Source organism: Mirounga angustirostris, unplaced genomic scaffold, assembly GCF_029215605.1.
Source record: "Mirounga angustirostris isolate CCGP_5_RB_7025 unplaced genomic scaffold, mMirAng1.0.hap1 SCAF_5, whole genome shotgun sequence".
NCBI lineage: Eukaryota > Metazoa > Chordata > Mammalia > Carnivora > Phocidae > Mirounga > Mirounga angustirostris.
This window is the reverse complement of record NW_026991713.1, coordinates 98,436,418-98,453,533: the sequence shown is the minus strand read 5'-3', so window position 1 is coordinate 98,453,533 and position 17,116 is coordinate 98,436,418. Positions and strand designations below refer to the sequence as shown.

The 17,116-nt window shown below is 36.4% G+C and overlaps 1 protein-coding gene across 4 annotated transcripts in view; it reads right to left on the bottom strand.

Moving 5' to 3' along the window:
• The window catches only part of FERRY3 (FERRY endosomal RAB5 effector complex subunit 3), a 46,305-nt gene that overhangs the window by 21,023 nt on the left and 8,166 nt on the right, over nucleotides 1–17,116 (bottom strand). For all 4 annotated transcript variants that reach the window (XM_045874024.3, XM_064591680.1, XM_045874026.3 and 1 more), the window contains 5 exons: nucleotides 12,393–12,574; nucleotides 7,928–8,027; nucleotides 7,483–7,604; nucleotides 2,712–2,818; nucleotides 648–845 (listed from right to left, as the gene is read on the bottom strand). In XM_045874024.3, the coding sequence (XP_045729980.1) occupies nucleotides 648–845; nucleotides 2,712–2,818; nucleotides 7,483–7,604; nucleotides 7,928–8,027; nucleotides 12,393–12,574 (709 nt within the window). The remainder of the gene's footprint in view (nucleotides 1–647; nucleotides 846–2,711; nucleotides 2,819–7,482; nucleotides 7,605–7,927; nucleotides 8,028–12,392; nucleotides 12,575–17,116) is intronic.

Below are 17,116 nucleotides of genomic sequence, written 5' to 3'. Positions count from 1 at the left end.
TCAGAAACCTAATCTCCCAATCACTCAAAAGAGCAAACAATTAATAGACAAGGAAATTTTCAGATAATTCCAAACCTTCTTTAAATAATAGTTACTTTAATCATAATCCAGTCCCCCAAATGCTGAAAAATACAAGAAAGCTCTTTTATTTATGATGGGAAATAAACTCTATTCAAGCTTCCTTAAGAAGTTACACATTTCAATATATATAAAGTTTTTAAAATAATCATATAAAGTGAACTGTACAGAGGGAACATAGAATTATACCTAGAACATTTAAGAAATATGTTATCTAAAAAACCTAGGAAGGAAGGACAAAGGGATGAACTAAAATACACTGAGCCAGGATCTGCCTCTGAATTGAATACATTTGTGTCTTGATTATTCTTTTTGTTATGCCTTGAAGCAAGAATCCCATAAGAGCATTACTTATGATAAAACAGAATTTTAAGAAAAAGTAAATATCCTGAAGCACTTTACCCATGCTGAAGTATGAAAGAAATCTAAAATAGCCATGGCTGGGTATGTGTGTTGCTTGGCTACTAGAATACCAGGGCTAAATTTTTTGTTTTTCTGTAATTCCTTTCTTTGTAAGAATGGTATTAAAGGGGAAATTTAATGAAGCAAATATGGTAATGTTAACTTACCTCTTTTAATACCACTATATGAATTGATTCGATTATCTACTAGTAAAACCAGGCCACACAGAGACGTGGAATAAAGCGATAGGGCAGTCTGGAGTCGATGGAGCTTCACGCCACTTCGATGATTTCTTTTGTGCTTACAGAAGTCCAGCATATCTGCTCTCAGCAATCTCAAATTATGCATGGTCTTCAACTGGGCTCCTGGGGGGTGGGCAACAGTCCCAGAAAGAAACTCAGACAGCTGCAAAAATCCACTATAACAGGATGCAAATCTCTACGGCAAGAATTCAGATAAATCTGTGCTACAAATAATTAGAAATAGGCCTTGCAATTTCCCATTCTGATAACTATTCAGATTTAACCTTTCTATTTTTAAAAAATAAATATTAGCTAAAACAGAAAATGTGTAGCCAACAAACTCTAGAAGCAGGACATAATTTTTTTTTAATTTAAATTTTAGTTAGTTAACACACATTGCAATATTGGTTTCTGGGGTAGAATTCAGTGACATACAATTCAGTGTAAAATTCACTTACATACAATACCCAGTGCTCATCACAACAAGTACACCCCTTAATCCCCATCACCCAACTAGCCCATCTCCCACTCCCCTCCCTCCATCAACCACCAGTTTGTTCTCTATTGTTAAGAGTCTCTTATGGCTTGTTTCCCTCTCTCCTTTTTTACTTTCCCCCCTTCCCATATGTTCATCTGTTTTCTTTCCTAAATTCCACATTATGACCACATTTGTCTTTCTCTGACTGATTTATTTCACTTAGCATAATACACTCTGGCTCCATCCATGTTGTTGCAGATGGCAAGATTTCATTTTTTTGATGGCTGAGTAATATTCCACTGTACATATATCTACCACATCTTCTTTATCCGTTCATTGGTTAATGGACATTTGGGCTCTCTCCATAGTTTGGCTATTGTTGATAGTGCTGTTATAAACATTGAGGTGCATGTACCCCTTCAAATCTGTATTTTTGTATCCTTTGGGTAAATACCTAGTAGTGCAATCGCTGGATTGTAGGGTAGTTCTATTTTTAACTTTTTGAGGAACCTCCAAACTGTTCTCCAGAGTGGCTGCCTCAGTTTGCATTCCCACCAACAGCGCAAGAGGGTTCACCTTTCTTGGCATCCTCACCAACATCTATTGTTTCTTGTGTTGTTAATTTTAGCCATTTTGACATGGGTGAGGTGGTATCTCATTGTGGTTTGGATTTGTATTTCCCTGATGCTGAGTGATGTTGAGCATCTTTTCATGTGTCTGTAAGCCATTTGGATGTCTTCTTTGGAAAAGTGCCTATTCATGTCTTCTGCCCATTTCTTGACTGGATTATTAGTTTTTTGGGTGTTGAGTTTGGTAAGTTCTTTAAAGATTTTGGATACTAACCTTTTATCGGATACATTGTTTACAAACATGTTCTCCCATTCCATAGGCTGCCTGTTTGTTTTGTTGACTGTTTCCTTTGCTGTGCAGAAGCTTTTTATCTTTTTTTTTTTTTTAAAGATTTTATTTATTTATTTGAGAGAGAGAATGAGAGAGAGAGAGCACATGAGGGGGGAGGGTCAGAGGGAGAAGCAGACCCCCTGCTGAGCAGGGAGCCCGATGCGGGACTTGATCCCGGAACTCCAGGATCATGACCTGAGCCGAAGGCAGTCGCTTAACCAACTGAGCCACCCAGGCGCCCCGAAGCTTTTTATCTTGATGAAGTCCCAAAAGTTCATTTTTGCTTTTGTTTCACTAGCCTTTGGAGATATATCTTGAAAGAAGTTGCTGTGGTTGATATCAAAGAGGTTACTGCCTATGTTCTCCTCTAGGATTTTGATGGTTTCCTGTCTCACATTCAGGTCTTTCATCCATTTGAATTTATTTTTGTTTATGGTGTAAGAAAGTGGTTCAGTTTCATTCTTCTGCATGTTGCTGGGAGCAGGACATAATTTATAATTAAAAACAACATGGGTACATTGTACTCATATGCTAGGGATTTTTCTCTTACAGCATAAAAAAAGCTTCCCAAGTTATAATAAATTACGCCTGCAAAAAATGAATCCACTTACCTAAGTGAATGGTAAAACTTTCTTCCAACTTTCTCTGCTCCTCATAAATCCTTCCATTTGCTTCTACAGATTCTCTGAACTGACTTGGTTGAACTTTAATTTCCTCACTGAAATTAATAAAATTATTCATATGCTTTTTTGGTCTATTTGTCAGGAACTTTTCTTGAAGGAAAGAAAGCTTTATAATGAAATGAGACAAAACAAAAGCTGAGAATACCACTTAATTTATTCCTAAACTACTCCTTAATCCATGGTAATAAGAAAGAATCATAAACACCAGAAGTTCTTAAAATTCCTACTTGTTTTTTGATTTCTTTACAGTAAGTATTGCATATTATTCTTTCCAGTCATTAGAATATCAACTCATGTGGCCTAAGAGAATGATTAAATGAAGTGATTAACTTACTACTTTAAAATGGCATATTTTAAAAAAATATAATATATCCTATATCAAGGCTGGCTCTAGGAAAAACTAAAAAATAGGTGAAGTTATAGAAATAAAAATTAATAAGTCAAATAAAAGGAATAATAAAAAAGATGAAGTTCATTTTGATGTATTCACATCTTCTATTTTTTTAAATCTTTTCCTGCTTTTTTCCCTGCCAACATTCTCCTTCCATTCAAGGACTTTTCCCTTTGCTCTACTCTGTTCTTGTTTATTTGCTGAAAAGGTTTCCATGGAGGCACTGTACAACTGTAAATTCAAATTTCATGGTATGCTGAAGATGATATAAGTCTATAATAGTCATTTTGGACCACATGTTTGGGGTTATTCCAAAGAGTCTCATTAGTCTCACTAACTTCATTAGGATATATGGCAAATTTAAACTTAAAAATAAATTTATATTAATAAAACATCCTCATTGTAGGATTTGAAAAGCCACAAGAGATTGCTCCTCCTTCTCTAACAACAAGAAAAAGCCAGATAATCTATAAAATCCTAACTTTTCTGAAACTTGAGGTAACATGGCAACGAAGTAAACTCAATTCTAAAATGCAACACACCCCTCCAAGGGCAGACAGGAGACACAGTTTTCATTTTTGGCAGAGCATGGCAGAAATGAATTGCTGTAATGTAAAGAGGTAAAAAGAAATCGCTAAAATTTTAATGAATTCTTAAAGGCCAAGTGTGGGCTAGCATGTAAATTTAGAATAGCTATGAGCCTCAGGCACGAGGGAGGTTTGCATGTACTTGCAAACTCTTTTCCATTGGTCTCCACCAGGTGTTTCCAAGAAAACACTGGAGGCAGTCCAGGAGACAAGGGAGCCCCTTGAGTGGCACAGGTAGAAATGCTGAGAATGCTCCAACCCAAGCTCTAGAGATACAGGGCTTGCCCAAGACTGAAGCTGGACAAAGACAACAGAGACCTGTTCCCCACCCCCAACTATGAATCTAGCACCAAGTCACAAACAACAACAGTCTATTCCTCAGGGGTAGAGCAACAGCATAGAGACCTCATGCTGTGGCACAAGCCTACAAAGACTCCTGAAAGTGAGGATGGAACAGAATGACAGGAAAAAACCCTCTAGAACCCAAAGCCCCATTCTAAATACAAAGTGGCAGCAGTTTACTACAGTCGAAAATGAAGCCTGTGGTATCACTGATGGAACAAAAACCAAACTCAGCTCAACTACTGACTAGGGTGGCATGACCTTCACATTAATGGCCTGTTCATTTCTGGACATAAATATTATTTACCTTAGTCTCTTCTAATACACACAACAAGCATTTATCTTTTAAAAAAGAGAGACCCAAAAAAGCAAGCAAAAGAAACAAATAACCCATTGTCAAGAGATAAAGCAATCAACAGACACAGACTGAGAGATGACCCTGATACTGGGCATAAAAGAAAAAGACTTTCACATAATGATGATCAATATGCTAAAAGATCTATTGGAAAACAATACACAAGGACACATAAGGAATTTAAGCAAAGAGAGAAAGGAAATTAAAGTACTAGAAATAAAAATATGATGTCAAATTGATGATCACAGATATCAACTCCTTTGACAGGGTCATCAGCAGACCACCAACTTATTTTATGATACCACCATTACCCTGATGCCAAAACCAAATGAAGATATCATAAGAAAAACAAAACTATACACCATCATATATATATATATGTTTATTCATTATTTTATAGTAGACATATTTACTTATATAATATATATGAAACAATACATCATGACTTATGCATATAAATCTTAACTATAAAATTTCTAGAATACTACTGGGTAATAAAAAGAAAAGAACCATTCATAAATGAAACAACATGAATAAAAAGCATTATGATAAGTGAAAGAAGCAAGACACAAACTGCTACATAACAGTTTGATTCTATTTATAAGACAGTCTGAAAAAAATCAAAACTTCAGGGACAGAAATCAGAGCAGGTTGCCAGGAGCTGGGAAAGAGAAAGGAATGAGTTATAAAGGTATAGAAGTGAAATGCTATATCTTGATTGCAGTGATGATTTCATGACAGTTAAGTTTGTCAAAACTCATCAAAATGTAAACCTAAAAGAGGTAAATTTTAATTTGCATAGTTTACCCTTCAGTAGGCCTGACTTTTTTTAAAAAAAAGCAAAAATAATGGCTAAAAATAAAATGCCACTTTTATCAACTTCTTATAGGAGTTCTATACGGAGTTGAGTTGAAAACAAGTTTCTGCTGCCCAAGGAAACTGCTATTAAAAGAAAAGCAAAACTGACAAAGTCACAGTAAAAACATTCTTTCCTAGGAATACTTAGTTTGTAAAAGCAGCATCAGCTAGAGGCCAATATGTACACAATGGAATTGATTCTATAGAGTGAATTTCTGAAACTACAGCAGCAAAGCGAGATAATGTTTATAACAAGGGGCTTTCTCAGCTTCCCGAAATCAGTGACTCTCCACATTTCCTTTTTTTTTTTTTTAAGTTCAATTAGCCAACATATAATACATCATTAGTTTTTGATGTAGTATTCAATGATTCATTAGTTGTGTATAACACCCAGTGCTCATCAGATCATGTGCCCTCCTTAATGCCCATCACCAGACTCTCCACATCTCTGACCAAAACATACAGTATATACTTTACATTCTGGCTTAATACACACATTTATTTATAGAAAGCTTCATGTATGATGTGCTCTCATATTTTTTCCTTATTCTACTCTGCCATACTCTGTTCCATTCCATTGCATTCGATCTCATTTTATTGCGATTTTTTAAATTTATTTAATTTCTTTAAAAGATTTTATTTATTTATTTGACAGAGAGAGACACAGCGAGAGAGGGAATACAAGCAGGGGGAGTGGGAGAGGGAGAAGCAGGCTTCCTGTGGAGCAGGGAGCCCGATGTGGGGCTTGATTCCAGCACCCTGGGATGACCTGAGCCGAAGGCAGTTGCTTAACGACTGAGCTACCCAGGTGACCCTTTATTGCGATTTTTAAAGGTCTGACTGGAAAGTAAAGAATCTAGAATGGTCCTGGCAGACTGTAACCAGCAGTTTGAGAAACTCCATTACACATTATAGGATACAGATGTTCCCAACCCTTCTTTCTGCGCACCTCTCCCTTTGTATTGTGCTCATTATTTTTTAAAATTTTTTGTTCATTATTTTTATTTGAAATGAGGAGTATAGTCAAATATGTCGGTGTCAAGGATGTTACCCCATTTCTAATCATAAAAACTTGTTTAAATTTTTCTAAGGTGTTGTCTTGGGAAAATAAGGCAAATGACAGATTATAATATTTGGATAAGAGGTGATAGAGATATCAGGTAAACAGCTAAATGATAATTCATCCATCTGCCTATTTGTCCACCCATCCTATAAATACATACTGAGCATGTCTTATGTGCCAGTGTGAAGAGGTAGACACTTGGCAAGGATCTGGGTATAACAGCAGAAAAAACACACATGGGTTTTGTCTCCAAGGCAAGACTAGAGGGGAGACTGACATTACACAAATAAAATGCTATTTCTAAATGTTTGGAGCAGATTCCAGGCAACTGCTGGAAACAGGATTATCATACTGTTCTAAGTACATTTCCTGTTGAATATACTTGAAGATTTGAAAGAAAGAAATTCTCAAACATATGAGTATACAGCCAGGAAAAAACATAAGCACTGTCAAGCTCTAGGGCAACATATGAAATACAATGCATTTAGGCCATCAGGTACTGTACAAGTTATGAATTACAGAAGTCTTCTATACTCCTTTCTTTTTTTTATTAAGTTCAATTAGCCAACATATAGTACATCATTAGTTTTTGATGTAGTGTTCAATGATTCATTAGTTGTGTATATACTCCTTTTCTACCTTGCACATGCTTCTCTGACTGCACATATCATTCTACACAGTATTATCTTATTTATAGGTCAGTCTCTCTAGAATATAAGCTCCACATGCATAGGCATCTTTGATTTTCTGCTTAGAGAGTGCGTGGCATTTAAGATGCATTCAACCAATGCTTATTGCACTGAACAGAAACCAATTTAAAACGAACAAGAGACTGTACTTGGGATACTTAGATATACACACCTAAGAGATTTATAGCTAAGTTCTAAGGGGGCAAATCACTATTTTAAGCCAACCAATTTACCCCCCTCCCAAATAACCCACACAAATCCAGATAATACCAAAGGTGTTAGAAGTATAAAATTATCTTGAACTGTCATTGGTAACTTAAAAATAGCTACAACTAAAAGATTCAATTTTATAATACATACAAACTCTTACTAACAATGAACTTTCATCTAACAAGAACAATAGATGATTAATACCTGAGGGAGCTGTTGTTAGGGTTTTTTAGGTCTTGATGAAGTTTTATCACCCATTCCTGATATTCTTGCTTCTGGATCGCAGTTGATTGTTTTAATTCATTTGACCATTTATTTTCTAAGTCCTCAAAAGAGAGAGTACACCAAGTGGTCAATTTTTTTTTTTTTTTTACAAACATAAGTGAAAGAAAATGCAACTGTGTATCTAAAAATCATTGCACTTTGGGCGCCTGGGTGGCTCAGTTGGTTAAGCGACTGCCTTCGGCTCAGGTCATGATCCTGGAGTCCCGGGATCGAGTCCCGCATCGACTCCCTGCTCAGCAGGGGGTCTGCTTCTCCCTCTGACCCTCCCCCCTCTCATGCTCTATCTCAGTCTCTCTCTCAAATAAATAAATAAAATCTTAAAAAAAATAAATAAATAAAATTAAAATCATTGCACTTCACTTACTTGCTGGGATTCAAAATGCTGAGCAGCCAGTGAATTTACATCTTGATCTGTCAGTGATTTACCCAATTCCTGCATCACTTTTTCCATTTCAATGCCTTGTCTAAAACATAAATGAGCATATCAGATATTATTCATGATATCTTTAAGGGGTATGGCCATTCCAGATTCATTAAACAATCTCTACGAAGTGAAAATAAAATTTTTTCTTTTATAGGAAGATGTCCAGGCACAGCAACTGTAATACCTAGAAATCACTCTGAAGCCCTGGAAATGGGGATGTGGGAATAATGATAATGTCATATAACGCGTCATTTGTACAGCTAGATCTTGATCTAAGCTTCACATAAGTGAAAGCAGTCAAAATCTAGGCAATCTTTCAATTTCCATGACTGATGCTTGAAACTAGATTCCTTTCTCATCTGTAGATTTCTTCAAAGAAGATACTCTGACTCCAGCTTTAATACATTTTCTACTTATACGCACAGGAGTTAAAGTGACTTCAAGCTCTGAAAGTTAGCTTGTAGTATCCCCGAAGCTGTCAATTAGGTTCTAAGAATCAAACTGGTATTAAGTCACAAAGTTCTCCTTATAGAGGAATATAAGATACATTCTAAAGTATGTTTTAGCCTTACCTTCTTCATTTGTGCAGAAATTAAACATGGTTTTCCCACAGGAAAAACTAATCACTGGTATTAGAAGTTCAGATACCAGTTATTTATGGGAGAGATGGGCTGTGACAAGAAGACCCCGGGGAGCCTTTTGCAGTGCTGGAAATATTCCATTTCTTGAGCTGAGTGATGATTACATGGGTGTGCTTACTTTATAAAAACTTATTGTACACCTACAGTTGTTGTCTTTTCTGTATGTTTTAATAAGTTCTTAAAAATTTTCAAATTAAAAAATTATCTAATATAAATGTATTTAAAAAGTTTGTTCTAAAATATATTTCAAACAAATGTGAAAAGAATGAAATAAAGACATTAAGGAAAAGGATTTTACTATCAGTCTAATTAATGTAATCGCTCTTAAAAGAGAATTTATCCTTAATTATAACAACTGATTAAGACACTTATATGTATGTGATAAATAAAACTCATTTATATGTTATACATTTATTTATACATTTCTGTATTTACCTCCTACTATTAAATATTCAGTACCATTTAGTCCTCAATTAATTCTAATGAAGGTGACCCCAATAACTTTTTATAACTATTGGGGGCCAGGTGCTTGCAAGTAAAATTTTTAATTAAAGCAGAAATAACTGCGACAATTATAAATACAAACTTTGATATAAATAGATTAATATTTTACATTATGCATGTTCCCTCTAGTGGATAAAAAGTATCATTGCCATTTTTAAGTTTTAAAGATTTAGTATCTTTAAATATCAATAAATGAGTATCTTCAAATTTTTGTATCTTAAATCTGGTGTGCTAACAGCAGCAAATTAACAGTGAGGAAAAAAAGACTAATAAATAATTCAACAAAAGAAATTGCACGAACATTTCATCCTAAATGTGTCAGAAATGCAAGAGCTAATAATACAGTTAATGATACAATATACATTTTCTCGGATTAAGATGAAAGGAAATTTTATTATATTTCTAGTTCTATCTAACTAGGTATTGGCTCAGTATGTCAGGTGTGATAATTCTAACAACCTGAACATTATCTTGAAGACACTTAGAAAAAACGATTATAACAGTCTGCTATAACAGAACAAAACAGAAAAAATTATTATACTGTGCTAAGAAACTGTCTTTTAAAGATGTAAAGTGGAATTAAAATGAAAAGAGAAATAAGAAAATGTGTCACTTCTGCTCATGCATTGGGTAAATGAATTGGGTGAACTTCCATAGCTATCAGTGAAGTCTAACTTGTCTTAAGTTATACTGTTAACCTTTACAACAATCACCTACCTCAAGAGGAACCTAGCTTATTTTTCCCTTTCAAGCTAACAGTTTGGGTATGTGGAGAATAAACTACAAATTGTTGTCAAAATAAATGTATTTAGGGACGCCGGGGTGGCTCAGTCGGTTAAGCGGCTGCCTTCGGCTCAGGTCATGATCCTGGGGTCCTGGGATCGAGCCCCACATCTGGCTCCCTGCTCAGCGGAGAGCCCGCTTCTCCTTCTCCCTCTGCCTGCCACTCTGCCTACTTATGCTCTCTATCTGTCGAATAAATAAATAAAATCTTAAGAAAAAAAATAAATGTATTTAAATATTGTTTATGTTTACAAAGAAAAAAAAAGCAAAACCCCATCAAGAGATTTGACCAAAGGACATTTCAAAAAATAACATAAACCAGGGCACCTGCGTGGCTCAGTTGTTAAGCGTCTACCTTCGGCTCAGATCATGATCCCAGGGTCCTGGGATCGAGCCCCACATCGGGCTCCCTGCTCAGCGGGAAGCCGGCTTCTCCCACTCCCACTCCCCCTGCTTGTGTTCCTGCTCTTGCTATCTCTCTCTCTGTCAAATAAATTAAAAAAATCTTACAAAAAAACCCCACAAAAACCCAAACTCCTACAAAAAAACTATTCCACAATAGAAAAAAAAAGTATGAAGTACCAGTAAATGCAGATAATTAATAAATTAATGCAGCTTCCCCAGAGGAAGAATACTTATATAAATCTAACCTATGTTTTGTTCTTACTCTAAAAATATAGTCACAGTTTTACTGGCTACATAATAAAGGACTAAATAAAATTTTTGTCTCCCTCAGGGACACAGCTTCAACTCTTTACCTGGTGACGACTCATACTGCAGGTATCCCACCTAGAAAGGAATAAACTGCCTCAATGCAGCTGAACAGCAAAGCTAAACCCATACGGAGTGACAAATGTCAAAATATCAAGTTCTTTCTGACAGGGAATGTTCTAGTATTTTACTAGATAGGAAAATAAAAGGTTGAGAGGAGAACTGTTATGAAAATGTACCAACCTATGCAATATAGTAAAAATGCTGATCTGGTATGCAGAAGAGTATTTCTCAGGAAAAAATTACTAAATCAATTTGCTTATGATTTTTGCGTTTTAAATTTTCCTAACTATGACAACCCTCAAAATAACAGATTATTCTCATCTTGCTGGTCCCAACGTTTTCTAATGCAAAGCAAATGAGAGCCAGGAGCAAACCAGCTTTGGGACAGACTATCAAGTCAGTCACAAGAAATACATGTGATTTGGTCCTAATATACTTTTACAATTAAAGAAATTTCACATCAGCCACTCAAAACATTATCTTAATACCACATATACCTAAAGTCTTAAGTGAATGTTTTTAAGGTAATAAATGTTATTAGATTCTGCTGGATTAAAATGGATTATTTAGAAGAAGCATACCCTGATTATTATTATATTTTATAGAATTGCTAGGAAGCAATCTGGAAAGTCATGTTTTAAAATAAATAATGCTAGCAATTTTTTACTTACTCTGGAGGGAAAAAAGTGAATCACTAAAGCATTGTTTTCAATACTGTATGCAATGAATTAAAATGTCTTGGAATAATACTAGTGCTATTTTTTCCCCTCATGTAAATAAACTTACAAAAGTGAACTGAAAGAGACCATGAACTTAGTAACGGCAGGGTTTTAAAGAGGTTCCAAATAGGGAGAGAGCTTGGTACAGTGGTTAAGAGTTTTTGAGTGGAGCTATGACTTCAAATTCTAGCTTGTCCTTAGACAAGTTATTTCACTTATTTTCCTCATCTGTAAAAGGGGGTAATAATTGTTGGGCTGCGGTAAGAATCAAATGAGATAAGGCATCTGTTATGGACTGCATGTTTGTGTCTCCTCAAATTCGTATGTTGAAACCCTAACCCCCAACGTGATGATTTTCGGAGGTGGGGCCTTCGGAGGTCATTGGGTTTAGAAGAAGTCATGAGGTTGGAGCCCTCATGATGGAATTAGTATCTAGAACTCTCTCTCCAGAAGAGACGCACCAGGACCACACACTGAGGAAAGGCCATGGGAGCGCACATTGAGAAGGCACTGTCTATAAGCCAGGAGACAGGTCTTCCAGATACCAAATCTGCTGGCACCTTGATCCTGAACTACTAAGCCTCCAGAACTGGTAGAAATAAATTTCTCTTGTTTAAGCCACCTAGTCTATGGTATTTTGTTATAGCCTGAACAGGCTAAGACATCATCTAAAGCATTTTGCACAGTGCCTAGATCTTAGAAATAATATATAAAGATTAGAAATAATATATAAAGATTAGAAATAATATATAAAGTCACCATAATTTATTCAGGTAAATCACTTGAGAAGTTTTATAAGCCTGTGTGATGACTTCCTAGCTGAAATTACAGATTGAAACACACAAGAAAATTAATTTCCAATATTAGAGAACTTTTTTCTATTTTATTTTTCAATTTTACAATTAAATGTAAACCAATTATTCTGCAGCCATCGTATCTGACAATGTGACATTTAATTATGATAGTGCAAGAAATCTGAAATACCTCTCTCGTAATTTTTTCAGCTCCACATCTCTTTCGCCAATCAGTTCTGAGATACTAACAAAGTAATTATGTTCCAAATTTAGGAGAGTTTCAGAGGCTGGAGAATGGATTAGGTCATGGTACACATCTGCAAAATCTTCATCCCAGCTGGGCTCTTCAGGCCTTGCATGCTCTAACGTGGTCTACAAGATGACACACAGACATTCTTAAATCATGACACGGGCATTTTCATTTACTATACTATTAGACGAGTACATATATTATGAATTTTTTTTTGTACATCAGACAAGGATAGAGACCTTCTATTTATATATGTGTATATATAGGTTATATAGGATTATTTGAGTATACAAAAAGATGGAAAGGTATAAACTAAGATGTAATATGAATTACCTGGAGGTAGGAATGAGGAGGGGGTACTAATATGGAGGAAGGGATAGGAAGTGTTCATAATTGAAAAAAAAATTAAGGGTGCTATGATCTCATTCCTGTAAAATAACAGAATTTTCACATTTCTGTAAAATTACAGAATAACATTTCTGTAAAACACACACACACACACACACAAAGGGATGATCAACAAAATGCTAATGGTAGCTATTTCAGGAATGTAGGATTTCTGATGACCTTAACTTTCTTTATATTATTATAATTAGAAAAAAAAAGCTTCTCATTATTAAAAATACATTGCTAAAAAAGGTTTTATAGGATATACATTTAGAAAATGAGGTTACATATATACTCACATGTTTAGTGATGCAATGACCCTGAAAATCCAATTCATGTGTAGGATTTTACATCAAGATAAACCTACGCAATTATTTTGATTTTCTAGTATTCTTTCTTCTTAAAATGCTTTTAAGAATATGAAAACTTTTAAGAATATGCTTTTAAGAATATGAAAACAGTAGCTATCAAAATGATAAGGGACTGGGTGCCTGGGTGGCTCAGTTGGTTAAGCGACTGCCTTCGGCTCAGGTCATGATCCTGGAGTCCCAGGATTGAGTCCCACATCAGGTTCTCCGCTCAGCAGGGAGTCTGCTTCTCCCTCTGACCCTCCCCCCCTCTCATGTGCTCTCTCTCTCTCTCATTCTCTCTCTCAAATAAATAAATAAAATCTTTAAAAAAATGATAAGGGACTGAGTAAACACTGATAAACAAGAAAAACAGAAACATGGAGAGAGGCAAAATAGGGATACCCTCAACACACACAAGGATCCATCCAAGGAAGTATGCACACATATCCATTGGGGAGGTACAGATGCCTGTCCCAAGGACCTGAGATATGTCAATACATCAGACAGACACAATGCTTTATAGGTGAGAAAACTGGCTGAGCAGTTCTTTGTCAAAGATTATACAATTTAATGGCAAAAGTGGAAATAACACAAAGAACTCAATGTTTTTTCCATTACTGATCTTTGTAGACAGACAACTATAAAAAAAGAACAATCTGAATTCTTCCCTTTCCTTGCCAATGAAAATAAAAACTGTAATCGATGAGGACATAACTCAGAGTAATAATTTACCTAAAACTAAAGCAAGTGGACATATCCCAGAAATAGGTATCTTCAAATCGGTCAATCAACAGGTAAACCTTTATCCCTTACCTTTCACTTATACTTCAATCAATTGCCAGATCAGGAGGGAAGAGTTTAAGGTGACTAGCTGAATCTTGAACATGGATTTCATCTGCTCTAATGCCTCTGAAAACTTGAAAGCACATTCTGCTAACTGCTCTAGGAATTATGAGCAGCCCATGTGACTTAAGCTCAGGTCGCCATTCACTTCAGGTTCAGGCTAAAACTTTGTAGGAAGGAGCCCGTGAGAGATCATAGAGATCTGCTTGCCCATACATAGTACCAAATATTCAGGAACCTCACAAACCAGATCAGCTAACAACAGTAACCGGCAGCATCAATTTAACACTTGGCCTAGAGCAAGCCTTACCAATAGGTACAAACTACCTACATGAGAAGCACTAAACAGAGTTTTCCCCTAACCTAACTCATACCAACCCCTCAGGAGAGAGGATGCTAGGAAAGGAACTGTGATGGCTGACGGGAATGGGGGCATTGAGTAAAGGCCTGCAAAAAGAAAACTATTTAATGTCCAGGCCATTATTTCTCCACCTCTACCTTCCCGCATAAAGCTTTGGCCCTGAGTTCACACCACAGACTTCCTCTCTGTTCCACCTCCTGTCATCAGCCTGGGTTACCTGGATGTCCATGTGGGTAACCCAATCCAGTGCCCTGCCTCTTGCTTCCCTGAACTTATCTTTTTTTTTTAAGATTTTATTTATTTGACAGAGAGAGACACAGCGAGAGAGGGAACACAAGCAGGGACAGAGGGAGGGGGAGAAGCAGGCTTCCCGTGGAGCAGGGAGCCCGATGCGGGGCTCGATCCCAGGACCCTGGGACCATGACCCAAACTGAAGGCAGACGCTTAACCACTGAGTCACCCAGGCGCCCCTCCCTGAACTTATCTTTACTAAGTCCTCTGCTCCCCCTGAGTCCCCCACTCTGTGTCATCCCCAGGAACAGCTCAGCCTCTGAAACTGAAACATTCAGTCTGACTATAACCTCCAACCAAGATTCACATTCAATTACTCCCAGGCAATGAGTTCTTTAAATCATCAGGATCTCCACTGCACAGACCCTTCTACTTTCTTATATTTTATCAGCCATTAGGTCCCGCCCAGCTTCACTTTCTTCCCTAAGTAGTTTAGAGAATGGTCCAGCATTCAAATATTTTCTTGCCAAAATCCTCAACCCCCTTGACTGATGTTCTTTCTCTTGCCCACCTAACAAAACTCTAGTATTATTCCTTTTCTCTATGCCTGCAGTCAGGCTATAGAATGCTGCAGCAGAAAAACTACAAAACTGTAAAGTTTATGATGACAGATTGGTGCTACTCTAACTTTTCCCTTCAATGATGCCTGGAAATCCTATCTTTTTCTGGTCAGTTCTCTCCTCAAACATCCAACTGTGTCATCAGTTCCCCACTTCATCTAAACACATGGCCTGTTTTTATTTCCCAGATAGAGTAGAAGCAGTTAGAAGAAAATGTCCTCAACTTTCTGCTACTAAAGCAGTAAAATTTTCAGAATCTATATCTATCCTTTTCTTCTTCCTTTCTGCCATAACAGAAGAAATGTACCTCCTCCCGGTCAAGATTCTCTACTTGAGTTCTGGATTCTATCCCTTCTAGTCTTCATTGATACCATCATAAACAAACCTCTGATCTTGTGTTTTCATTTTGCAAGTGTCTCATCCTTCTTCTTTAGGCAACCAAGCTTCTTGAGTTATCTATACTCATTCTATTTCCACACTCCACACATTTTTTTTTAATTTTTAAAATTTTATTATGTTATGTTAGTCACCATACATCATTAGTTTTTGATGTGGTGATCCACGATCCATTGTTTTCGTATAACACCCAGTGCTCCATGCAGTACGTGCCTTCCTTAATACTCCCACACATTCTTAAAGTCACTGAAATCTAGTTTCAGTCCCACCAATCCATTAAAACTATCTTGCTGCAGATAAAGATTACCTGATAAACCTAATGGATATTTTTGAGACTTTTCCTCACTTCATTTTCTTGGAAGCATTTGACATATGAACTATTCCCTCCTTCTTGGCACCTCTTTTTTCTCAACTTTCATGAAGCCATAATCTTCTGTCTTCTTTCTACTTCCTGGGCCAATTCCTCTCTTCCCTTTGCAGGTTCTTCTTCCTCTGTTCATCCCTTAAGTGTTAGTGTGTTCATTTACTTGTATATTCATCCATCTTTTTTTTTTTTTTTTTTGCCATCTACTTATCCCATCTATCCAACCCATACCAAAGCTCTGTTATTTTCAGGCACTGGGCTACGTACCAGAGCTATAATAGAGAATACACTAAACATTTCCAGGTGGCTATCCATACAAGCAGGAGATACAGGTAAGTCAACAGACAATTCTAATGCAGGGTTTCATTGGGATTCTGGACAGGCATGTACTCTTTTCCTTCTACATAGTCACCCTGGGCAATTTCATTCATTCCATGACTTCAAAATTCATCTATGTATGAATGACTCCCATACCCATGTCTCCAATCCAATCATCTTTCCTGAGTGCCAGGTGTACACAGCTAAGTGCTTATGAGACATCTCCACATGGGTGCCTCTTGTAGGCACTTCACATTTAAAGGGTATAAACTGAAGCCATCATTTTTATGCTGTAACTTGCTTCTCAAGTGAAGGGAGCTCAAGTGAAGGGAGCCACCACTCCACCATTCCCTCAGTTGTCCAAGCAAGAAATCTGAGCCAACTGATCTTTTATCTTTCATGTCTCAGCTTAAATATTAACACCTTAGAGAAGAGTTCTCTAATCCTATATAAATTAGGTTTATAACCCCCTTCATGGTTCTCCATGACAGTACCCTACTTATTTCCTTAATAACATTTTTAAAATTATAATTTATGTACTTATTAACTGTCTTCTTCACTACCGTTCCATGGGAATAAGGACCAGATTTGTTATGTTGATACATCCCCAATGCCTAGTACAGGATCCACACAAAGTATTTGCTGAATAAACAAATATATGAATGAAAAGTCATTTGTTATCTTCTCTTTACCATTTTAACTACCATTGTTCTAGACTAAGCTTTCATAATTTCTTCCCTAACTACAACAGTTCTCTAACTTATTCCAATATTTCTCCCTTGCAGGATAAACTC